Source organism: Macrobrachium rosenbergii, chromosome 13 (assembly GCF_040412425.1).
Source record: "Macrobrachium rosenbergii isolate ZJJX-2024 chromosome 13, ASM4041242v1, whole genome shotgun sequence".
Classification (NCBI taxonomy): domain Eukaryota; kingdom Metazoa; phylum Arthropoda; class Malacostraca; order Decapoda; family Palaemonidae; genus Macrobrachium; species Macrobrachium rosenbergii.
Window position 1 is genome coordinate 12,914,680 of NC_089753.1, and position 27,500 is coordinate 12,942,179.

The window sequence follows — 27,500 nt, forward strand, 5'->3', positions numbered from 1 at the left end:
TATAGCTATGGTTGCCAATGCACGCCATAGAGTTGCATAATTTGACCACATTACCGTTCATGGGTCAGTGAGCGGCAAATAGATTAAAAAAAAAAGAGCAGCAGAGAGAGAGAGAGAGAGAGAGAGAGAGAGAGAGAGAGAGAGAGGTGAAGATGGAAGCCCGCTCTTAAGCGATAATTGATGCAGCGTAAAGTGCCAGTGACGGAGTAAACTTTACGATAGGCTCCTTATCAGATAGAGGACGATCAGCTCCCCCCTCCCCTCCCCCATAGCCTTCTGTCCCCCTCTGCACTTACCCACAATTTTACACACCGAGCGATATAACTGCTTTAACCAGGTTTAACAGTTACTCTCCAGGAGATAGCGCGATGGACCAGGCACCGTTACTCTGTTTCGCCTAGCCGTCTAAACACGTTTAGGCGTATGACTCATATACTGTGTTTGTGTGTGAGCGTATTTAAGCGCGCCAATACAACGACGTGCTTGATGCGTATTTTTGTTTATATGGTCTTGCAGTGTTTGCGCATCTAATGTCATAAATTCAATGATATGGGTTTCGAACGGCGTATGCACATGGAAATGCATGCGTAAATTGTCATTCTAATGTGTTTAATTGCGGCCTATGGCGCACATAGCCTATGCGTTCTTAAACGCGTAATTAACTAAAAGGGAATTTGTGGATGGGGAGTGAGAGAGCCACATATCACTGTTTTTTCATGTAGAGGCGATGGCGCAGGCAACCTAATTGCCCAGCCTGATGGAAACTTCAAATAGGATTTTTTTTCTTTTTAAGTTTTTGGGATTTTTTTTTTATACCATATCGAACCTATTTTTCCACATTTCGGATCGATGTTTATTTTTCCGGGATACTGTATTTTTTTTTTTTTTTAGCAATTTTTTGTATAATTATTTTGTGCTACTGTTTTTCGGTTCATAGTTTCTATTACATCATTGTTTTTGGTAGGGTGATTCCTATTATGTCGCTTTTTTACTTGGATGGTTCCTGTCACCTCGTTGACGCTTGACGGATATTCCTATAATAGCACCGTTTTTCACTGAGTAATCTCGAGTACATTTTTTTTTTTTTGCGTTAAGGCCTTTTATTTCTCAGAATTTTCACATGTATCCTCACTTCTAGGAATTTTCTGGTGTAATCTCTTAGTATAGATTACAGAAGAATATTCCGATGTAATTTCTGGTAATTACTTCACTGAATTTTCCGATGTATTCTCATTATTTCGAAGAATTTTTTGTATGATTTATATTATTTGTGAGAGTTTTACTGATTTCTATTTCTCGAAAATTACCGACATAATTTCGATTATTTTTATCACTATAAATTCCAAATGTCTCCGTTTACATTGCTCTTGTGTCAAGTAATTCCTTTCGTATAGTTTTTAGTGTTCTGTAAAAGAAAATTATGGATATGACTTTGTCTGTCCGTCCTCACTTTTTCTGTCCGCCGTCAGATCTTAAAAACTACCGAGGCTAGAGGGCTGCAAATTGGTATGTTGATCACACACCGTCCAATCATCAAACTTACCAAATTGTAGCCCTCTAGCCTCAGTAGTTATTTTATTTAAGGTTAAATTTAGCCATAACCGTACTTCTGGCACCGCCATAGGTACAACAACCCAGACCACCACCGGACCGTGGATGAGTTTCATGGACCGCGGCTGAGAGTATCATGGACCGTGGGTGAGAGTTTCATACAGCATTTTACACTGTACAGAAAACTCTATTTCGCCGAAGAAACTTAGGCGCATGTTTTACTTGTTTCTGGATGTAACATCTGTTCCATCAAAACATATTCCTGGCGCCTTACCTGTTCGTAGTCGAGCCTGGACGTGAGCGTGAAGACGCCCGTCTGAGGATTGAGGGAGAAGACGTCGTTGCCCCAGTCGGAAATGACCGTGTAGGACACCTGCCCGTTGGTTCCTTCGTCAGCGTCGGAGGCTGAAACCTTGCCCACCTGGAATGGAGGAAAACAATGATAAAAATAATTATATTAATTGTTCAGTAGTTTTTTTTTCACATGTTCCTTGTGCGCTTGTTAATTCTTCATTAGTAATAAGGTTATGTTTCATATATTTCCTTTTTGTAATTTATTATTTTTTTAAAGAGTAGATTTTTTGTTTACGTTTCATTAGTTAGCTTTTTTAATCACTGATAAGTGATGTTGTGCGTATTTTGAGAAGGGTATTACCAATAATACCAATAAAAAAAATAGCTATGTGTTCTTGCTATATATTTAGAAAAGAGAAAACTTCACTATAAAATTCAAATAAAAAAAAATAAAGACAAAATTATAGACGTGTTAATCATCTCAGCCATCTTAGTCTGTAAAGCTAGAAGACATTGGTGTATATGAATACTGATGATAAAAGCAATATGATGTAATAGATAGGTAAAGACTTATATTGGGCTCTGATCGTTCCTCTCGCTGGTTTTTAAACTGATGGAAATAATCAATATGAAAAGCTATGGACGCGCAAGACAGAAGATCATCATCAATACGGAAAAGAAATATTTTAAAATGAGCTTCTCTCATATAATTCTAGAATGAATGAGCGGGCATTCTGTAATCGTTGTCTCATCGCAGCAGGTAAGATCATTCGAGTCAATAAATACTGCAGGGCAGCATGAGAATAATTATCATTATCTGATTTCAGAATGAGTCGGAGGTGTTCCTCCAGTGAATGCCTTTCTGGGGTATGTAAGCTCATATAATAAATGTAAATAAACTCCGCCTTTTAATCTACGATATTAGAATGAGCTCCGTTATCTGGTCCCAGAATAAATAGGTGTTTGTTCTGCCATCGTTTCCTTGTCGTGGTTTGTAAGCTCATATAATAAGAGTAAAGGCGACAACTCTACTGAAAACTGTAGCTCAGAATAAAAGCTGATATTACACAATGAAGCAATTGAACTGGGCGTAAGACACACGATGAAAATGTCCCAGACAACTAATAAAGATAACGTTTACATCAGCTTTGCGCATTTACACGAGCACGTGACCACAAACCCAAATAAAGAAACCGTGTCGCTCACAAACACAGCTTACGTACGTATATACATGTCCTCTTTCAGGCGCATTTTCCACCGTACAATTCTTTCACAAAGTAATTTTCCACACAGACACGTCTGCCACAGACATATCCTTAACAAACAGATTTTACAGACGCCTTTCACAAACAAACTGTAAACACATAATTGTCTTTCACAAACTGATTTTACATAATCGTTAAGAATTTAAACGTTTACACATAAAAGTTCATCGCACATAAAGGATTTAGATGAAGACCCTTGACAAACAAATTAGACAAACAGACGCATCCTTCACACACAGCTTTTAGAATTGCACGTCTGTAGGTAATGTATTTTATACGCATGAACATCTTTCGCAAACAAATCATATCCATATGAAAGGCCTTTGCATTTACAGAGTGCATGCACATTCAGTTTCCTTCTTAAATTGTATTACATTCACAAACAAATCCACGAACTTACACTTTTCTCTCTAATAAATTGTGCTCACACACTTATCCTTCACAAACTAATCTTAAGCACATACACACCCTTCACAAACAACGCATGATACGCTAGCTGCTAGCACAAACACACATCCTGAGCAACCATCTGTACATTTAACCCCCACAAGCACTCGCACTTTTATCATGAAATTTTTTAAGCTCCTTCGAATATACCCCATCCAAATATGCGTTTGTGTGTTTGTTTGTTTCTGTGTGCAACGAGGGAAGCGAGTGGGTAATAGGTAGAAGGGATGGGGTTTACAATGAAAAGGGGGATACGGGTAAGGGCCCAGGGACAGGGTGGGGACAGGGGAACCCAAGAGCTAAGATGCAGGTCAACATTTTACAAAGGCAAGGGAAGGATTGGCGATAAGAGCCATTAACGAGACTTTTTTTCTTAGCTTTTTTAAGTGGTTTCTGAGAGAGAGAGAGAGAGAGAGAGAGAGAGAGAGAGAGAGAGAGAGAGAGAGAGAGAGAGAGTATTTCAAACGGTCTCAGAAAAAGAGAGAATGTTGGGAGCGGAGGAGGACTTGTAATGGGTGTCCATTTGACCAAGAACCAGTTATAAAATGGAAGCAGTTTCAGTAAGAGGGAGTGCATTTGATGCATCAGGGGCGGCGCCCCTCTTAGAAGCCGATAAACAGTAATGCGGAAGATTTTATAAGAGGCAGTTCAACGGGAACGGGGGTGGGTGGAAGGAGAAAGAAATGGAAAAAGGGGAGGTAGATAAAATAGATTTTAATAGTCTTGGAAAAAGAAGTGATTCTGCAAAGCGAGTGAGGTCCCTGCGAGTGAAACAAAGTCTTTAGAGCTTCTCTGTAAGCACCGAGACCCTTCAATCTCTCCCTCATCTCTGCTTATTAGTGGAGAGCCTTCGTATTACAAAGGGCAAGAAATATTAGTCCCATTATATATGGAATTGCCTAATAGGTTGCACTACTTTTTTTTTAATAACTACGGCATTGAGTTTCATGTAATTGATGCACATTATTAGGGAACAGCCAGTTGTCTCGTGTTCACACATACACATGATTTTATTCAAAGACTTAATTATTCTCTGATTAAAAATAAGTCTTCAACGCTTAGGATATGGTTCATTTTTGGAAAACTTTGCTTCATACGTAGGTATCGATGACCTTTGTAGCTGCAGCGCTAATTTTCAGTAATTATTCTTGGGGATTGCTTACTGATAAGTTAAGGCTTCCATAGTCTAAAACACAAAATGAATTAACTTGTTTCTTACCAAGTGAGTTGCAAAATTCCATACAAACATTCTGCTACTCATAGTTGATCTTCACTACTTCTTTAAGGCGCATCGTGAATTCCACTGTATCTCTTGGAACTTTATCTTACTTCTAGATATTTCTAATTTCCCTGTGCGTTTTACAATATTTTTCTGATACTCCTAGTCATCATATTTCACTTAAGTTTGCTTAGCTAAATATACGTAAATTAGTAATCATAACTAAATAGCCTCGAAAATGTTCCTCATGAAGATTTATGCAACATGAACGACGATGTTAATTTCTATTCCATCACCAATACAATAACTATGCATTCAGATTTTACGGATGCGATCGGTTGCGTTATATTCAGTTGCTTTTACTTGAAACATAAACGCATGTTTTGATTAGATGTGATTATAATGGGATTTTAACCTTAAGCTGATAACTGACGATATGGAATTGCATTTTCTATTTACTACACTTGAGATTTTAAAATTATTAGAATATACTTTTAAAGGGTCATGTGAACTACAAATATGTGTCCAAGTATGTAACGCCTGGATACAGAAGGAAGTGCCTGAAATATATGGTTGCCATGTTCAAATAGTGTTTTATGGGCCTTTTTATCTTTATATATATATATATATATATATATATATATATATATATATATATATATATATATATATATATATATATATATATATATATATATATATATATATATATATATATATATATATATATATATATATATACATACATACATACATACATACATACATACATACATACTCTCTCTCTCTCTCTCTCTCTCTCTCTCTCTCTCTCTCTCGTTGACCCTGCGTCCACTTCTACTCATTTGTTTAGTCTCGTGGCTGGTATCACTGATTACCGATCACCCATCCAAACACTGACCAGGAACGTGTTTCTCCCCAAAACCCAAACAATAATTTCACATGAAACTATTTTAATTTATTCATATTTAAACTGCAAGGACAATTGAGGTTGTTATTATTATTATTATTGTTATTATTATTATTACTATTATTATTATTATTGACTATGTAGCTTTGAAAAGGTAGTGATTAGAAATATCTTTTGAGAATTGGGCTTACATACATCCAGTCATAGGAAAGGTAATTCCATGTACACATTTCGGAACGTTTCTTAATCATATATTCCCCGTCAGTTACCATCGCATTATGGAAAGTCTCTGGTTTTATTGCTTCTGCTTTGAGTGAATTACAGTTGTGTTGGATGAGAGTCATTTTACTTTGATCAGTGATGGGAGTATTTAGTTAATCCATCTAAGTATTCACACACACACACACACTTGTGTGTGTGTGTGTGTGTGTGTATTATTAAAGAGAGAGAGAGAGAGAGAGAGAGAGAGAGAGAGAGAGAGAGAGAGAGAGAGAGGTTGTACATATGTTCCTTGTCTTGTTTTTCTTTCATATTGTCATTTATCAACCGTAGACGCTTGCACCATTTCACTGGACATACTCTAAAACAGCCCTACGCACTCCCGGCCCTCCCTTGCCCCTTCCCCGAGCACAATCACACGCCCACACATAGCCCCACACAAAAGGTCAGGCGAAGCTCTGGCTGGTTGGTTGGTTGTTGGGGGCAACAAACTATGTTGGAACTCGGTATACCTGCTTCTCTTCCCCCATCCAGCCCCCCATGGTAGACCAACCACCCCTATCCCTCCTGGCGTTCTCCGTCCACCCCCAACACAGCTAATTGGTCATAAAGTTCGTTAAAGGAAGCTTAAAGGGGAAGCATAAATTACTTCTCGGCAACCTCTCGCGGCTGAGGCAAGAGGAGGCCCACTTTGACTCCCCAAAAGTACACTCGGGAATAAACCGTAGTTGGCCTCGGAAGAAAGATCAAGATGGGTCTCATAGTAGGCCCTAAAATGGTTTCTCTGTCTCTCTCTCTCTCTCTCTCTCTCTCTCTCTCTCTTTGTGGCCTCTTCAAAAATAGGTTAGCTATGTAAGAGTCATTATGTAGGAGTGTCTTTTCACTGTTTCGTAGTTAACGCTGAAAGCAAGGCCGGTGTTGGAGTATGTTCACCGTTAAGGTATCCCAAACTTGATGGTTGTTTTTTTTCTTATGCCAAGGGAGCAGAGACGGGCACCCAAGTCCATAAATTTGACTACTCTGCCTCACGAGGACCTAAAGAATGTCGCCGTCAAAGGTCTATATCCCTCAGGTGATGAAATATCGTTATAAAAAATACAGATAATAGCCAAGGTCAGGCGACACAAAAGAAAGCAAGGTCTCCCAGAGCTTTGATTTAAGGTTTGAAGATGAAGAAAGAATGCCAGACTTGGTAGAAGTATGGACATTCTCTGAAGGGTTGATGAACTATAAAAGATAACTTATGAAGAATAAAATGGATGCCTTTAAAATTCTACTAATAATTTCCTTTTGTATACTTGCAACAGTGCCCACCAATGAAAGCCAGCCGAAATTGGCACTTTTGGTTTCTTTGAGCATTTGTAAGGGCACGAAAATGGAGGTAGCAGCTTAATCCTAAACATTAATACTTAAACATTTATGGCAGATAATCCCTGAGATAACACTAGCAATGTATACAAAGCTGGGACGACGAAATGAGAAACAATTCCCGTTTTGTCTTCCGTTTCATCCAAAATCTTTAATTAAGCATTAATCTTAAAGTCTGATTTTACTACGATATATTTCATTATGGAGACAGGTAGAGAGCAAGAAATAGGATTGAGTAATAACACGAGAGAGAGAGAGAGAGAGAGAGAGAGAGAGAGAGAGAGAGAGAGAGAGAGAGAGAGTATTAAACCACAACTGACCGCTTGGTCAACTTTTCTTGTAAAAATGAGGTTCATTCACCCCAAGTATATCAGCAACAGGAACGGAAGAGCGTCAAATGTTTCTTGAACTGAGCTAGCGCGCAGTAGATAACGTTAAGTAATGTTGAGTCCTATTTATCAATTTTACTCCCGAAATCTACTACCAGTTTATATTCTTTAAAGCCGACGAGTCGACGTCGTCGATTGTACTGTCATCTCCTTCTCTCTGTTTCTTTATATATATATATATATATATATATATATATATATATATATATATATATATATATATATATATATATATATATATATATATTATATATATATAATAGATAGATAGATAGATAATAAGATAATATACATTTATATATTTATTTATTTATTTATTTATTTATCAAAGCCAACGAGTCGACGTCGTCGATCGTATTGTCTTTTTTTTTTTCTTTCTTAATATTCTCTCTATTTCTTTATATATATACATATATATATATGTATGTATATATATCTACCACTAAACGCACGTACTTACACATTGACACACACACACACATACACAAACGTACTCACACACTGACACACACTCACACACCCACAAACACGTACACCCATTGAACTCCTCTTTCTTTCTCACACTCTGATACCGAGGGGTCACTGTTGCATAGTTGTCATTGCCCGGCCACTACACGGAGCTAGGACCCGATAACATTCCTCAACCTTTTTTTCATTATTTTGAGAGAGAGAGAGAGAGAGAGAGAGAGAGAGAGAGAGAGAGAGAGAGAGAGAGAGAGAGGTTATTTTCTATCTTTGCACAAGTGGGTACAGAACTGTCTTTTGTTATCGTTAAGATATTTTTGGTTAGATTTATTTGCATGTCTAAGTCATTAGGTTATTGACTTGTTTTTTGCTGTGTCGTAGAGTATTTTATTTTATTTTTCCACTTTTAATGTTGCATGTAAAATAATAATAATAATAATAATAATAATAATAATAATAATAATAATAATAATAATAAAAGCATCAGACAAAGCAACGAACAAAAGTAGCACTGTCCGAGAATGCCCATTACCATATGGTTCCGCACAGACCCGGTTAGTAGGTATTTATAGATGGATGCATGAAGAAGACCAGTTATAGAGAGAGAGAGAGAGAGAGAGAGAGAGAGAGAGAGAGAGAGAGAGAGAGGAGGGGAAGAGAGAGAGAGAGAGAGAGAGAGATGGGAAGACCATCAAGCTCATCTTGCGAGCGAAGACAATGTTAACCACTGACGATAATGCAACTGCAGCTGTTAATATCCGAGATTGCTGTTGCTACTGATGCAATTGTGATACTACTGTTGCTACTCAAGCAACTGTTTCTACTACCACTGCTAAATTTCTTTTGATACCACCATAGCGACTGTTGTTGCTAATCAGCTAACCGTTGCTGTTTGTTGCTTTTGCAAGTCCCACTTCACTTTAACTATTGCTTCCAGTTTTTAACGTTTGCTGCAGCGTTTGCCTTTGTTGCTTCTGATTTTGCCACTGTTTTACCATGTTGCTACCCTTGTATCCAGTTGCTCTCGGTTTTGCCATTGTTGCTCCCCACTTTTCCTCAGTTGCTGCTCATTTTTTTTTTCCATAGTAGCTTCCTTTTTTCCACAGTTCCCTTACCTTTTGCAACTGTTGCTCCCTTACTCTCCACAGTTGCCACTCATTTTTTCCACAGTTGCCACCACTCTTTACACTGTTGCCATCCATTTCCCCTACAGTTGCTAACACTCTGTCCGCTGTCGCTGCTCATTTTTACCACAGTTGCTACCACACCTCCGACTGTTGCTGCATTTCTTTCACAGTTGCTACCCTTTTTCCGCTGTTGCTAAACCTTTTTCCACAGTTACTACCACTTTTTTCTGCTAATGCTACCCCTCTTTTACAATTGCTATCTTTTTTTCCCCACTAATGCTATCCTTTTTCTCGACAGCTGACCCTTTTTCCACATTTGCCACCTCTTTTCCACCTTTGATATCCTTCTGTTGTTACCTCTTTTTTCCACATTTGCTACCTCTTTTCCATGGTTGATATCTCTTTCTTCCACTGTGGCTATTTTTTTTTCACAGCTCGCACACTTTTCTTCCATTGTTGCTATTGTCTTTTTTTTTACTGTTGCTGTCCATTCTTTCCACAACCGCTACTGCACTTGAAATTGTGGTAAAAGTAAGTGACGAGCAATTAATGCGCTTCCTAGGTAAACCTTTAAATATTCTGCTCGATCAGAACATTCGAAAAGAAATTTGTGGTGGTGCAAACCTAGATAAAAGCTCTACAGAAGAATTTCTGATTTTGTACACGTTGAATTATCAGTTTATTAGTTCAATAATCCTACATCATTTCAATTGCAGCTCAATAAATTTATTGTTATTTCATTAGTAGTAACCTCATCACTTTTATTCAAACTCGCTATGCTTTACCTTGATATTGCTCATCATATCCCCCCCTGTAAAAACACTTCTTGTCAATCTTCAACGTAATACAGGTTTTCTGTGACTTTCGTGTTCACCTACGATAAACATTTCGGTTTAAATCGACTTGAGTTGACTTAAACGCCAGAAAATATTGTATTGTCAGACTAGATTACAAGATTTATTACAGCGAGTGGGTTCCACTGAACCCATCTGGATCCTTATCAAAACAGGTCATATTCTTGTAAAAAAAAAAAAAAAGAACAAAAAACTTCTCTAGAAAACGGTCCGAACACTTCTTAAGGGAAGGAGGAGAAGAGACGAAATCCGATGTCGCTGTATCTCTTATCTGAAGCAGCGGGTAACCAAGAAGTCTCAGGGTAGACAGGTGCAAGTGTTTATGCTTGTGTTTTTCTCCTACTCTTTTGAACCATTTGTTTTATGAATTTGTTTCTCATTGGTATTCATCCTTCAGTACTCTGGTTTCCTTTTTATTTATTTATAAAACGTGAATATTATTACCGAACAGTTTACAAAGCTACTACATTCAAGAGGCCTATAACATTTTGAATTGTATTTGAGAAATAAAAGTTGGGTGATGGCGAATGGAAAGGAAAGGTATATTTAGGGGGTAGTGGTGGGGATTTGGGTTGGTTGGGTGGGGGGGGGATTATTTGGGTGAAGGGGGCTGAACACAGATGCAACACAAGTTTACAGGCGTCTTGGCAGGCCGAATGCATCTGCAGGGTCCTCAAGTGACAGCCCTGATTAGAGAAGATGCTGCCGCCGATTTGACATGATGTGGATGGAACGACCCGCCCGGTGACGCGAATGCGACGTGTACAGCCCCCATCAGCATCCAGCCTTGTCAAAACATACAGATATGAGCGCGGCTCATACGATCCGGCTGACAAGGGCCGGATATACTACCCGGCAGCGCGATGTTATTGATCTCGCAACTGCAGGGATTAACAACGACAGCAACAGGGATATAATGCGCGATCTCTCAAGAGATACTCCCAGACGAACTTTGTGTTCGCTGTTCTGTGCTCTCGGTCTGTCCTCTTCGGTTTTACAGTTATAGGTCCTTGATTCACAGCCGTTCCTTTCCTCTCTCTCTCTCTCTCTCTCTCTAAAACAATAATTGTCGTTCATCTGATCTCCATTCATAGCCACCTTCTCTTTCGCCTTAAAGAAGAAAGGATATTTTTTTAACTGAAGTTGAGTGTGCCTTCTCTCTCTCTCTCTCTCTCTCTCTCTCTCTCTCTCTCTCTCTCTCTCTCTCTAAAACAATAATTGTCGTTCATCTGATCTCCATTCATAGCCACCTTCTCTTTCTCCTTAAAGAAGAAAGGATATTTTTTAACTGAAGTTGAGTGTGCCTCTCTCTCTCTCCTTCTCTCTCTCTCTCTCTCTCTCTCTCTCTCTCTCTCTCTCTCTCTCTCTAAAAACCACTGCTAATGGTATTCATCTGATTTTTTAAATGGCCACCCATATTTGGATGGTTGATTGATCACTGTTTTTTTTTCATACCCTGCACAGCAAGCACTCCGGCAAACACCTTTTTAATTTGCATAACACGAAAAAGCAATTATCGCTTCGATACCTAATCAAAGACAAATCCTCATTGCGCTGATGGTATAGATAATAATCATTCTTTTAGTAAACTGAAGCGTTGTGAATTCTATTTTCATATATTTAAGTTATTTATTAATGAATTACTTCTTGAAGGTATGCTATCGATGAAGGTATTTGTGGCAAATGATGCATTAATGAAAAACCTTTCTCGATATAATTACTACAAGAAATAATTAATGAATTATTTCTTGTAGTGATAATATCGAGAAAGGTTTTTTCACGAATCAAGTTAATTGAATTGTTTTTAATTCATTTATACGTATAGTATTTATTAATGAATTACTGGACCATTTATTTTTTCATATCAAGACAGATCTGTGTTGCTGTAATAGAATTGATAAGGATCTTGGTGACTAAGCGTTTGTGTCAATATAATCGTGTATTCTTAGTTATATAATCATTAACAAAGTATTCGCCTTTTTACTGTTTATTCTGTTTGTCTGTTTATTATATCAACTGTTCTTTTGTAATATATATATATATATATATATATATATATATATATATATATAATATATATATATATATATATATATATATATATATATATATATATATATATATAATTCTTTTCCTCTAGTTTTTGGAGATAGATGGCGCCAGAGGGGTACAGCCTTCTAATGTCTCAAAAATCCTTCAAAGGTGAGATTGTTAGCTGTACATCCATTGTATATATATATATATATATATATATATATATATATATATATATATATGTGTGTGTGTGTGTGTGTGTGTGTGTATACATACATACATACATGTGTATATATATATTATATATATATACTTGTATGTAGGAGAGTTAATATTAACTCAGTGGTCTGGTTAAACTAACGTAAAAAAAAAATGTATGTATGTATGAAAGTGAGAGAGAGAGAGAGAGAGAGAGAGAGAGAGAGAGAGAGAGAGAGAGAGAGAGTGAGTAGTCATCCGGAAGGCAAATGAATGAATGCCAAAGAAAAAGTCAAGGGGCAATAAAAACAAAGTGAGATTGCGAGGAAGCAACATTTCTCAGTTGCAAATAAAGCATTAGAAGGAAGCAAAGAGACAGGGAGAAGATGAAAGAAAGGCGACAAAGGGACAAACCAACAAAAAGAACCGGACGAACTGAAGGAGCGGGACCAACTGAAGCCGAGAAAGAGGGAGACGAGACCACGTCTTATAAATAGACCTGAGGAGACGAGTTTTCGCTGTATCCCAAAAGAGATACAAATGTAATAAGATGGAGATGCGTTCCTCGACAAGAGGGATACCGGAGAAACCATTAATATTGTCCGGGACTTTTTGGTGGGGAAGTTATGTTCATGCCGGATAATCAAGCATACAGACGAGTTCTTGGGACCTTTTTTTTCTCTCTCTCTTTTTGTTTCTTATCAGGAAAATGTGGTAGAACGTTGTCTGTGACTCAGGACGATCTGTGTCTGGTTTGTCCGTTTGTCTGAGATGTGTTATGCACCGGACGTTCAACGTTCAGCAGTGTGTTTGTGTGTATATATATATATACATACACACATATATATATGTATATATATACACACATGTATATATATATATATATATATATATATATATATATATATATATATATATATATATATATATAAAATTCCGTTAATACCCATTCACAATTGGGTCGACTGGTGTCGGTAATTTCAAACTAGGGATATTGTTATCGAAATCTCGGCACACTAATGCTAAGGCTAAGCTATAACATACATACACACACACACACACATCACATCTTTGCGTGATTGCCATCCACTACTATTTATTTGGTCTGAAGGTTGCAGAAATGTTTGAGCGTATGCTAAACTGTATCTATAGTTTCCTTGTAGTGAACAGAATACTCAGTTTCACTTACCAGAAATAAATCTAATCATGTGACCACCACATATATTAAAAACCTCTTCAGCTTCAGAATTCCACAAAACTCAGGAATGAAAAGCTTCTTTTGGATTTTCTGTCAACGCAGGGTACAGTTTACGTGTTCGTCATTACTAGGCAATTATGCCCTCAAGCAGCCTACGTAAAGCAACAAACTGACCAGTTCCAGACCTAACAACTGGAACCGGAATTTGACCTTTTATAACATCAGGTTATTCGGTCCGTCATACATGTTTTTCGAATTCGTTGTTGCCTTCTGGATTCGTTTGCCTAACGCTTTGTAACCACGAGGAAGCAAGAACTGTTTAATATGAAACAAAACACCCTTTTCTTTTCTACAAGCAGATGTAGCAACCTGATCTGTGTTATCTCTCCAGGGCAACTTGAAGTAATATGAGCTTCAAAAATACTGACAGAAGCGTGAGGCTAGTTATTTTTGACAACACAAAAGCTCTTATCTGTATGTGTGTACTTATGTATACACATATAAGTGTACAGAGAGAGAGAGAGAGAGAGGGTTGCACTTTTGTCATGAGCGTCATCAAAGTCAAAAGTGCTACACGAAGCACCGCGTCAAAAAACTGGCTCAAGCCGCTTATCGAGGACAAGCTACCGTCCATCAACGAGAATGGATGAATAATGACCATAATTCTTACCAGAAACTATCTGGTATCTGAAAGAAGTTCGAGAAACTGTCAGGGATCCAAAGTAAGTACCAGAAACGACAATGGGCCCAAAATAACTGCCTTAAATATGGGATTCAAAATAATCACCGCAAACGATCCTCGATCCAAAATGATTTCCAGAAACAATCCTTCACCCAAAATGATAGCCATAAACAATCCTTGATCCAGAATGATACCCATAAACGATCCTTGATCCAAAATGATAGCCATAAAAGATCCTTGATCTGAAATGATACCCAGAAACGATCCTTGATCCAAAATGGTAGCCAGAAACGGTCATTGATCCAGAAAGATAGCCAGAAACGATCATTCATCCAGAATACTGCTAGAAACTATCAATGATACAAATAACCACAATAAGCGATCCGGATTCCAAATGATTACTATTTTAGACTCACGATTTGAAACAATTATTAGGAAACCAGAAACGAGCAGGATAAAAAATAACTACCAGAAACGATCAGGATGAAAAATAACAACCAGAAACTATCATGAATGAAAAAAACTACCAGAAACGACCAGGATAAAAAATAACTACCAGGAACGATCAGGATAAAAAATAACTACCAGAAACGATCAGGATAAAAAAATAACTACCAGAAACGATCAAGAATAAAAAAATAACCACCAGAAACGATCAGGGATCGAGAATAACTACCAGAAACGATCAGGGAGCTATAATAACTAGCAGGGACAGCTAAGGATTCAATGTCAAGTTGAGTGAACCCTCGACAAGATAAAGTGTCGGCTCTTCCCCCGTGTGTTCATGTCGCCGCGGTATTATGTGGTGTCGCATAAAACCGCACTTCTTTGGCCTGGCCAGGCCTGGCTTGGCCCTTTTTATAATCGGTCGCCGAGGAATCGCTTTACACGCCGAGTTGAGAGTGTGAGGAATCTTCTTTCATATTCAGATGTGAGATGGCCTCTTTTTCGCTCGGCCCCGTGTCCCCTGATGCGCATGCTCGGCTTCTCAGTGGTACTGGAAAGGCAGACTTCTTCCTCTTCGGTTGTTGTGTGCTACGCTAACATGATGCTGCTGTTACTTCATGTCAGTTAACTAAATGCTAAACTGGTAGAAATTTGATGTTGTTACTAGTACGGTATTAACAGTTACCACTACTATTACTACTGCCGCTAAGCTATTCGGAATTTGTTTATGCTACCACTTTTGGTACTGCCAAAACTACTACTTCCAGAGAGAGGATAGTAAAAAGAATTTCCATCAGTGTTAAACACTTTCCGCCAAGTATTGAGAACTAAAGCTACTTGGTTTTAGTCACTTCTAAATAATCGGCCGGCTGATTTAACGTTGCTTTTAATATTATATTTCAAAGTCGTCTGTTGCGCTGGTTTTCAAACCTCTTCTTCGTCATTGCAAGGAGAGGAGAGGACTCCTCTCTTTACCTTGTTCCTCGCTTCATTTCTTTGATTATTTGTGTTTCCACTCATTTTTCTTAATCCGAATCGATTTTATTGTTAATATTGCGGACACCTTCATATGACTAAACAAGATTTTACGGAATAAAAGGCGAAAAAAAGTCGTTGAGAGAAATGTACTGAATGATAGATCAACAAATTAAAACAAAAGATAAGCGTTTACTCAGGTACACTTGATCACACCTTGATATCAGCTACGTGTCAAGTGTATACACTTATGGTGTCCCAAGCCCTGATAAAAGAAGGATTGAGCTAGGATTAAAAAAAAAAAAAGACGTGCCTTAACGTTTTTTAAGAACTCAAGACGGATTAGAACCCACTAAGTGGGTCGTGGACTGAGTGAAGTGGTCGAAATGAGGTCCGAAAGCCAAGAGAGTGAATAAATTCACTTTGAACTAACACAGGACATCCCATCGCGTGACTTGGGCTAAACGCAGATTTTTAGCATTGTTATTCCGGAATAAAAGTTCCCTAATTAACATCTTCCTCGTTGCGTTTTTTGTTCTCCCTACCTCTCTGTTGCTTCTTTTTAACTGTCTTTCTCTTTGAAGTTTAGCATCGCCGTGTTATTGCTTTTAAAACGGTTGCTTGGAACTCCAAGGAGAACGATAGTATGCCAGCGATGCCTTGCGGAATTTATACCGAAGGGAGAATGTGCTATGAACCACCCATGAACATCAACGAAATGCTTGAATATAAATCGGTTAATTTATTGTTATACGCAAGGCGAGGCCGGGTGCTTCCTCGTAGGAGATGGGGTAATTGATTTCCCAATTCAGTCGAAGAAACGCTTTTAGTATTTTAATTAAATTATATGATTCTGAGATTACTGTTATTATTGAGAGTGGAGGTCCTTACCTGGACAGTGAACAGGGGTACAGGAAAAGAAGTATCTGAAATATATGGTTGCAACGTGTCTAGTGTTTTTATGGGCCTTTTTATCTTCATAGTATAGCCTACTGTTGAATTACAGTTAGCGACATTCGTACGCATATACGCACGTGTGTATATGTGTGTGTGTATATATATATATATACGTGTATATATATATATATATATATATATATATATATATATATATATATATATATATATATATATATATATATATATATATATATATATATATATATATATACGTGTGTGTATTTACTATTAAAATTGTTTGAGATTTTATTCATTTTAATTTTGCTTATTTATTTATTTACTTAATGTTATAGAAAATTTTCATTCAACGTTGAAACTTATCTGGAGCTTGAATGTATTACTTTTCTCTTATAAGCAAACCACGTTAGATTTCTAACGAGGCGAAGAAGGAATGGCATAGGCAAATTTTCTTAAAATTTAGTGTACCTCTAAGGGCCTAAGAAGTGAGTTATGTTACTGGATGTTATTGATTGTTAAGGGTCGCACATGTGGGAAAAGATAGACAGAAAAATTACACTATGACAAACCAGTGGTCTTTAAAATGCATACCATTATGAAAAAAAAATATAGGAGGGCCTTGATAAAGTAATCTTAATCCCACCTGTGTGAAATGATTCAGTCGTTATCCTCTCTCTCTCTCTCTCTCTCTCTCTCTCTCTCTCTCTCTCTCTCTCTCTCTCTCTCTCTCTCTGTAAAAATGACACAATCCGACTCTTGCTCGTGACCTTCTAATTGGGTAACCAATTCACCAGACGAGGGAACATTCGAAGAGACATACCTTGGATCCCCTCTCGGCGTCTTCCGGAATGTCGAAGGAGTAGGCAGGTTCCTTGAACTCCGGCGGGTTGTCATTCGTGTCTGTGACCTGTTCGGGAAGAAATGGGAGCAGTTGTAGTTATACAGAATAGGCTACAGTTGTATCAGTATTACTGCTAAGTTACACTCGTATTATTTTTTTAGTAGTGTTCAAAGTTGGTTATATGAATCATTATAATTCAGGATATTATAGGTTTCTCTGTGATATTCGCAATCAGGAATAGGCACATCGGTAATGTCATAATAGGCTATAGTTTTATCAATAATATCCATTACAGGTAATAGGCTTTAGGCAATAGGTTTATCAGTACTATTGGTTTTAAATTTGTCAAAATTATTCACAATCGGACTTGAAGCATCAGTATTATTCACGATAGTTACAGAATTGTTTTATTGTTCAAAGTGGGTGTTAGGTTTGTTAGATAGAAAGTGTGTCATTAATATTTAACTGATTTTAATAAGTATATTTAATTTCTCCTTAAAAATTATTCAAAGAATTTGATTATTATTCTGAAACCCTCAACACCAAAGGCTAAAGTAGCAGCTGAACCATTAGTTGATTTTATGACTCTAACTTGATCTAATTTAGTCTCGTTCATTCCATCAGAAACAGAGAGATAAAATTCAATGGTTATACCCATAAGAAAAGAAAAACTGTCCCAGTGCCGAACATTCTTCGACACGGCCAGTCTGGGAAGGCGTTTTCTTATAGCAGTTGTTCAATCTTAGCTTTCACTTTTCAATATTTAGATACTTGTCTCTGGTTTCTTCTAGTTAAGTACTTGGATAAATATTGTAATGATACATATATATGTGTGTGTATGTATATATATATATATGCATACATATTTATATACACACACACATATATATATATATGTGTGTGTGTGTGTTTCAGTGACGTTGCTTCTAAGTGACGTCATTGATGACGTTGGGATCTGATCGTTGCCTCCAGAGTATTGAGTATGCCGAAACGGAACACAGGATCAGACGTCATTGTTAATGTTATCATGGCAACCCTGTTTACTATTGCTGCAGGGTATATGGAAGTAATCGTCGGATGTCTCAAGGAATTGCACAGCACAGGGGGCTATCATTTTGCTGTAGTTCATTTCATTGAAAGAAACATGCATGTGATTCTGCATGATTTTTTTTTAGAAAATCTTTATCATATGTACTGTGTAATCACTCTTCATATACGCATAAGCAGTTAGGATTTTTATATACGTACATATATATACAGTATAAATACATATACAAATATATATATATATATATATATATATATATATATATATATATATATATATATGTATGTATATATATACACATACACACATACATACATATACATGTATGTATATATGTAGGCTATATATACATCTATAGCCCACAGACACGTACATACATATACATGTATGTATATATGTAGGCTATATATACATCTATAGCCTACAGACACACATATATATGTATATATGTATGTGTGTATGTATATGTATAAGCTCAAATACCTCACCTAGGGAAACAGTAGGGCAAATAAAGTTGCAGTGCTGTCAGACATTTTCCTTCTTTCTTCTCCCAGTCACCTCTAACGAGGACTGTCTTTCACGACGTGCTTTGCCGAAACGAAGAGTAAAAAAACAATGACATAGTGCCATTATACCCAACTCTACCCTGCAACTTCGCCCGTCAGCACAATTTACCATATCACTTGTAAATGGCAAAGTACTACAATTGTGCTTCCCGCTGCCGGGTGCTTACGTACGCGCATGTCATTCATAACGGGTAAATGCTACCCACGCCCCTCCCCCCATTCTCGGAAATTAATAAAGAAATGTGTGTCATCAGCGGCGGAGAGCATCATAATCGGGGCATCTGCATAGGTCGCCTAACACCGAGACCCGTTGACGGTACAAGGCCCCCTCCCATCCATTAGCTCGGATAACCATCGTCATACAGCTCCCTCCTCGGCTTCCTGCCCCGTGTGCCCCCCAACCCTCCTTCCACACACCTCTTCATCTGTTGACAATTGTCGTCCGCCTCGGGCCGCTCGGCGGAATCGCCGCTTGCAACTTGTTAGGCAGGCGGGGCATTAGCGTGCCTTCTTGCTCCTCCTCCTCCTCCTCCTCCTCCCCTCCCCCCACAACCCTGACGCGGATCTTCTTTTAATCCGCATGCTGTGTGTTTTACTTTCTTCTTCTGTTTCCGTCTTTTTCTGTTCGTTCGATCCTCATGTTGTATGTTGTACTGTTTTTGTGACAGTTTATTTATATTTTGTTCTTTCAATCATCGAACTGTGAATTTTCTCTTGCTTCATCCTCCCTTCCTTCTTCTCATCTCTGGACTTTTTAATCTTCATGTTTATGGTATGTCTTATGTTTTTGTTTCGCCGTTTTCTTATCTTCTTTTAATAAACTTTTAATGACGTTTTTCCTCACACTTTGTAGTTCTCTTTTTATTATTAGAAAGACACGGTCGTTGGTAAAAAAAGATTCCTTCTCTTCTTTACCTTCTCGTTGTGAGTGCGATCTCTCATCTTTAATGTAGGGAACAAAGAGTGCAGGAAGAGGAGGAGGAGGAGGAGGAGGAAGAGGAGGAATATGAAGAGGTCGGAAGGGTAGGGGGCGAGGAGGCAAAAGCCGTCATACGTCTGCGGAATGTCTCAAGAGAGAGAGAGAGAGAGAGAGAGAGAGAGAGAGAGGTATTTCAGTGCCAGGGTACTTGCTCACATTCATACATACTCCGGCGTATAAGCCGTCAGATGACAAATGACAGATACATATCGAGGCCGCATAGTTCGGGTCCTTTTTTATCTGCGCGCGCATCTCCTTGTGCTTCTTAAAGGACTCTCCTTCACCGATTTTGAACTCGAGGGGGACTGATGTGGATTGGGAGGGGGTGTGGGTAGGCGGCTGTTGATTTAGGAAGGAAGGGGGCTTAACCGCCCGACCTGTTTTGAGGAATGCATTGACTCTAATGTCCTTCAGATAAAAAAAAAAAATAAAATAAAAAATAAAAACATTCAATCGGAATGTTTATCTCCAAAATGACATTAAATGCTAAATCGCTCTTTGCATGCAAAATAAACACGATCGGATGCCATCGGAGTTGAACGCTCGGGGAGCGGAATTCATATTTGTATTTTTTTTCTTAGTGCTTTGGTATGAAAAAAAAGGGTCTCTTATACATAATGCATATCAGTATTTTATTTGGACTCTGGAGGAGAAAAAAGTGTTTATATTTTATACATTCTTTAATGGCCGTTTAGACTTCATTCGACGTCACAGCTATTTTGAGTGGACATTTTATTGGCCGCCGCGGTCGTTAATCATCGGCCATAAGTTTTTAGAGAAGTCTTCTAGAATTTCTCTGAGGAGCCTTTGACGTCCGTCATCCCAGTATTTTCTTCTTCAGGCCAAAAGGTAACCATACCAGTAGGTAACCCTCTTCTTTTCTTAAGTGGAGAGGATATGATCAGTTTCTGCCCCTTTCGTGTCATTAAATCGAAATTCAAACATTTCATTTTCACAAATCAAAGTGTTTCGAGTATGTTCGAGTCTTTCGTTAACTCTATCATTGTCATGATTAACTGTCTAAGAGCCATTTTCGGAAATTCTGAGAAATCGTTATATTTTTGAAACCTAACGATATTCGCACCATTTTACTGGCTAAAATTGCACTTATCATTTTCAAGGATAAAATTGCCCATGTCATTTTCAAGGCTAGAAATACCTTTGTCGTTTTTAAGGCTGAAATTCTCGTAAGATCTTACAACGAAAATTGCATACTATCTCGAAGGGTAAACTTGCTCATGTCATTTTCTATACTAAAATTAACCCCATCACTATCAAGGTCAGCATTAACTGCAACATTTTCAATGCTGAAAGGACTCCGCATATTTTGAAAGCTGAAGTTGCCCTTACCTTCTTACTGCTTTTCCGATATGCCGCCAATCTTGCCTTTTCAGATGCAAGATGATTCCAGTCATTTTCAAGGATAAAATAATCCCTAATGCTTCAAAGGAGAACAATTCCTACCATTTGGAAGGTTAAAATTGCTCCTTTTATTTCAATGCTAAAGTTACGTCTACCATTTTCAGGACTAAAATTGTTCCTGTGATTTTCAGGGCTACATTATTGTTGCCATTTTGAAGATATAAAACCTGAATATCTGTTATTAAGAAAATACGTCCGAAAGATGGAAAATATTTACCCCGATGCAAAACTCATGCTCCACATCTTTAGTTTTAACAGTAAGGCTTATAAAACCAAAAGTACTCATACAATTTGAAAGAGCAACATTGCTCCTACAATTTTAAAGACTAAATACTAATATAATTTTGAAGGTTATAATTATTTTTACCATTTTCAGGAGTACAATTATTCTTACTATTTTAATTGTCAGAGTTGCTCTTTAAAATTTAATGATAAAAATATTCTTTCCATTTTCCAGTAAAATGTTTTACACGCTATTTTAAATGTGTAAAATGGCTCTTAATATTTTCAATGATAAATTTACTCGTCTCATTTGTAAGGTTGAAAGCATTTAGACAATTTTAAGATTTTAAAGATAATTTGCGGAGTTTTCGGTTTGTAAATTAAGTAACAGCTACATTAAATTCTGGTTTCTTGAAGTATACCCTGCAAAAATTGCCTCATCTAGAGAGAAATTACCATTACTGTCAGGCTGCTAAGCCCTTATTAATAAATCGCACAGAACATTCAAGGAATAGTTGTCTGTAAGCACTCTGTAGTCTGTAATAACAAATTAATGCAGTTAAAAATGTTCCCCAATTTATATGCCTCGAAAGGTTAATATCAGCTGATCATTTACTGACATCATACACACGCACACCTACTTGTGTACAAGCACACACAAACACACACACACACACACACACGTAGAGTCACACACGCGTACCTGCAAGATTCTATTAAATACAAATGACCTGCTTCATAAGCATTGGAAAATAGCCCAATCTAACCTAATTCCTCGCATCGCAGGAACGCTCTGTGTTCAAAAAAGTGATTATAGTTAATTCACATGATTCGGCCGTTGTTTGTACAAGCAGAATAATTTCACCATTAAGACCCGGCCTCCTCGCCGAGGGATGACGGTACAAAACGAGTTGCTTGTTTGTTGGTATCCAATTAGATTAAGCCCATAATAATGAGATACCTTCCGAAATGGACGGCGGTAGGTGGGGTCGCTTGATTGAATTGCGTCCCGAGAGAGAGAGAGAGAGAGAGAGAGAGAGAGAGAGAGAGAGAGAGAGAGAGAGAGAGAGAGAGACTGATGGGAAATTTACCGGAGAGAAAACATTTCACTATGTGTGTATATGTGTGGGTGTGTGTGTGTGTATGAGAGAGAGAGAGAGAGAGAGAGAGAGAGAGAGAGAGAGAGAGAGAGAGAGAGAGAGAGAGAGAGAGAGAGAAAAGATATCGGAATTGATTGGAAATTAACTGGAGAGATAACATTTCATTGTGTGTGTGTGGAGAGAGAGAGAGAGAGAGAGAGAGAGAGAGATATCGGAATTGATTGGAAATTAACTGGAGAGATAACATTTCATTCCGTGTGTGTGTGAGAGAGAGAGAGAGAGAGAGAGAGAGAGAGAGAGAGAGAGAGAGAGAGAGAGAGAGAGAGAGAATATTAATGTTGTCTAGCCAGGAATTTGAAGCAGAGGTAGACGGGACGGGCCACCAAATATCCGTACCTAGCCCAGGTATGAAAAAAGGGTCCGTAAGGACCAAGAAGATGCCAAAAAAGTGACACATGACCCCGAAGGAACTGACAGATCTTCCTGTGAAAGGAAGGTTTCCGTAAAGAAAACTTTTCTCATTCCTCACTGAGGCAATTAACCTATCTACCAATTTATCATGAATAACAATAGCCTGCCACTCCCTCGTAGAGTCGGTGCATGTGCAGAAGAACCGTTTCGCAGAATTGCTTACGGAAAGATATTTCAGGTCACTGTTTCAATTTTCATAGTTTCTTGGGTCATTTTTGGAATAATAACGACAGGGCATTTTGAATGCTTGTGATGGTCACCTCTCTCTCTCTCTCTCTCTCTCTCTCTCTCTGCATATGTGTGTGTGTATCTGTCTTCTTTCCACAGTCGAGACCAGCCAAAGGGATGAATTTGAGAATTCTGTTTTGAATCCCCTCGTTAACGCCTCGAAAGATAGAGATGACCTAACCGCATGGCATACTTGGAATTGTAATTGCAGAAGCAAAACGCAACCTTTAAGGGATAAAAGCAGCTCGTCTCTGCATGAAGAATTGCTGTCTCTTTGGCCGTTATTAAGTCGAGACACGGGAAGGTGGCATCAGATACAGCTGGGATTTCTAGATTCGTAAATCTCTCGCGTCTAAACTTTTATCTCATATTTGTGTTGGAATTCGATTCTCGGGGGCGTGGGATCGAGACCACGCACTTCCAATAGATTTTTCTGCAAATGTTTCCTCTGGGGATTTTAGCTTCTCATGCAGAGAATTTCGATTTCCAGTATTTGTGTGTGTGTGTGTGTGTGTGTGTGTGTGTGTGAGAGAGAGAGAGAGAGAGAGAGAGAGAGAGAGAGAGAGAGAGAGAGAGAGAGAATCTTTTTATTATTATGTAAGTTGCGATTCCAAGTCAGTGTTCGTTAGCCACGGTTAAATCATGTTAACTTCAGGTATATATTATGTATAAGGACAGCGATGTCTCCGCCAGCCAGTTCTTCTCCTACATGTATCATCACAAGACAAACTGAAGATGGTAAAATGCTGGGACGTGGCTGCCATTTATCATGAGACTGGCGCGCTTGCGCTTTTGGGCGCGTCAATGGACATGCTTGTGTTTGGTCTTCCCTTTGGAGTCACGAATGTCTGTGAGAACTCAAGTCAGTTGTTTATTGAATTTCCAATTTGAAAAAATGAACATAGTTTTTTATATGTATTTATGCGCGCAACTGCGTGCCTGGGTGCGTTTTAGCTTGAAAAGTGATCCAGTGTATCATTTTGGCCCGTCAGTTTAGTGTTGTGAACTTGGCAAGTGGCAAGTCAAGTCCCAAGTTTTATTGCGAGGATCTTCATCTACGAGCATTTATGCAAGTAATTACACGCATGTAAAGCCCTCCTTTCGAACACATGCATCTATGATGTCCCATGCGCATCTGCGCACGCACATGCGAGCGATGGAGACGCGCTTGCTTTTAAAAAGACAAGGCGAACTCATCAGCTATTCCCAGCGCAAGCGGACATCCCGCAGTCTGAACATCGATGGAGTCTTATTAATGACAGATATTTGCTGTCTATTCATCATCATCCAATGAGCCTGCATTGGCATGTCGCTAAGACCTTGCTGGGAATATTTAATCTCTCTCTCTCTCTCTCTCTCTCTCTCTCTCTCTCTCTCTCTCTCTCTCTGTGTGTGTGTGTGTGTGTGTGTGTGTGTGCGCAAGTATGTTTCATATTACTCTGGTTTTTGTTCGTTGCTTTTCACCCGTGATCGTTGTATGGATTGTGATTTATGCAAAAACTTTAACTCTAAAATTTTTACTCTTAACACGTGGATGTAGTTTCTTAGTGAGATTTTCTTTTGTGAGAGAGAGAGAGAGAGAGAGAGAGAGAGAGAGAGAGAGAGAGAGAGAGAGAGATTAACTTTTTGAAAACAAAAATAAAAATAAACAGTGGATATCAGCAAGCAGATGCACAGACACAAACAGGAACTACTAATGTAAAATATGGCAGTATCCTTAACAGTCAGGTCATGGGGCTAGATACCATATCCTAAATGACAGGCGAGGCGATAAGAAACAAAACTGCAACTTTTACCAGTCCTGGACGGGCCTGAGAGAGAGAGAGAGAGAGAGAGAGAGAGAGAGAGAGCACGTCACAGATGCCTGGGCCAAGCCAAAATGATGACTCTTTTGAGGCAGAGCTAGACAAGGCACGTCTAGCGACAGTTCATCAAAAAAGGAGCCTCTGCCTTTTGGGGGTGAGGGAGGAGGAGGAGGGATGACAGTGCTTTCGTGGCTGGGGAAGGGAGTGGGAGATTGAAGGAATGTTCCCAGAATTTGAAAACACGACGAATCAGCTGTATCAATTCAGAATACGTAATACCTCCCAGGGAAGGAGTCGGAGGCACCATTGATGCGGAACTGATTGACAAAATGTTATCTCTCTCTCTCTCTCTCTCTCTCTCTCTCTCTCTCTCTCATAGTCTCATAGTCCTTACTCCAGTCACTCTTTTCTCCCCTAAGATCTTGCTTATGCCACTCCTTTATTCTCACCATCACTTTCTGATTTTTATATATATATATATATATATATATATATATATATATATATATATATATATATATATATATATATATATATATATATATATATATATATATATATATATATATATATATAAATAATACGTGTTTGTATTCGAGGCTTTCTGGCGTTTTGGTTGTTATGAACTGGCGTAATAATAATAATAATAATAATAATAATAATAATAATAATAATAATAATATGCATTGGCGCAGATCTTCAAAACTACATAAAGTTCCGTTGTAATTGATGCAACTTAATTCCACATTACAATTTCAGTTTGGTGAGGATTGGTATTTTGACGTTCAGACTTTGATGTGCCTAATTTTAATTTCCAATTATAACTCAAGTTTGCTGTTAACTTCATTTCTGTGTAATTCTTTTCTGCATGAAATTTTAGTTTCTTATTAGAATTTTCGACTGCCCTTATTTCTGTATATTTTCCTTAAACATATACTTAAATTTCGATATTAGACAAACACACTGCATCGGTGATAGAGTTCTCATCATGAAATCGTGGAAACTGACGATCATTGACTTTCACAAATTAATTGCCATCAGAAATGGGGACCTGTCGCGATTTGCATGGCAGCGACTAAAGTGAATCCATGGGCTTCTGCTAAAATTCCCTTGAAACTTTTTTTTTTTTTTATCTGTCGCGATGAGACAGTTGTGCACTATTTAGCCAAGGTGAAGTTGGGCAGAATGAAAATAGTTTCCCAATCGCCATGTAAGGGTATTTTTATCTGAAGAACTTATCATGGAAAGGGCAGACCTAAATGATCCTATATGACTCATTATTATCCGAAACCTTATTCGTATCTCTTTTGGAGATAATCATTTAATTTAACTTTTATCTCAGCAGCTATTAGAATAAAATTTGAACATGAAGCCAGCCTGGAACTGAAATGCGAAAACGACGGTATTTGGAGAACAAGGAGAAAGGGCAGACCCTATTGATTTCTTAGGACCTCTTTATTATGCTGATCTTTATTCTTTTTTCTTAAGTTAAGTATACCTTAGTTTAACCAGACCACTGAGCTGATTAACAGCTCTCCTAGAGAGGACTGGCCCGAAGGATTAGACTTATTTTACGTGGCTAAGAACCATTTGGTTACCTAGCAACTGGACCTACAGTTTATTGTGGAATCCGAACCACATTACACCGAGAAATGAATTTCTATCACCAGAAATAAATTCCTCTAATTCTTCATTGGCCGGCCGGAGAATCGAACTCGGGCCTAGCAGAGTGCTAGCCGAGAACTCTATCAACTCGTCCAACGAGGAACTATTTATATACATTTGACATTTAGTTTAGGCTGAGGTCAGGGAGAATAAAGCTAGTTTCCTAGTTACTAGAAAAGATGACATTAAAAATAGGCCTTAAAATAATGTAAATTCGAGTATAGTGGAAAAGGACAGAGATATATCTGCTGTCAAAGGGCTCCCTTGCCTTCCTTACCTTGATGTATATGGTGGTATCCGTGTGCTGTTCCCCGTCGTCGGCTCTGACGGTCAGTTCGTACTCGCTCTTGGTCTCCCTGTCCAGCGTGTCCTGGAGGCTCAGCGACCCCGTCTCGGCGTCGAGGGCGAACTTGTTGTCGTCTCCGTCCACGAGGGAGTACGTAAGCGTCCCGAGCGTGTCCGGATCCGTAGCCTTGATCGTGGCGATCTGACGGCCGGCCAGCATGTCCTCCGACACGGTGAACCGCAAGGGCAAGTCGCCGAAGGAGGGCGGGGAGTCGTTCTTGTCCTGGACGGTTACTCGGACCTGCGGA

At 38.4% G+C, this 27,500-nt stretch overlaps 1 protein-coding gene across 1 annotated transcript in view; it reads right to left on the minus strand.

The window, feature by feature from the left end:
• ft (cadherin-related tumor suppressor fat) overlaps positions 1–27,500 on the minus strand; it is a 474,756-nt gene that overhangs the window by 178,182 nt on the left and 269,074 nt on the right. The window contains exons 2-4 of the mRNA XM_067114229.1: positions 27,185–27,493; positions 17,381–17,467; positions 1,826–1,972 (exon numbers count right to left, since the gene is read on the minus strand). Of these exons, the coding sequence (XP_066970330.1) occupies positions 1,826–1,972; positions 17,381–17,467; positions 27,185–27,493 (543 nt within the window). The remainder of the gene's footprint in view (positions 1–1,825; positions 1,973–17,380; positions 17,468–27,184; positions 27,494–27,500) is intronic.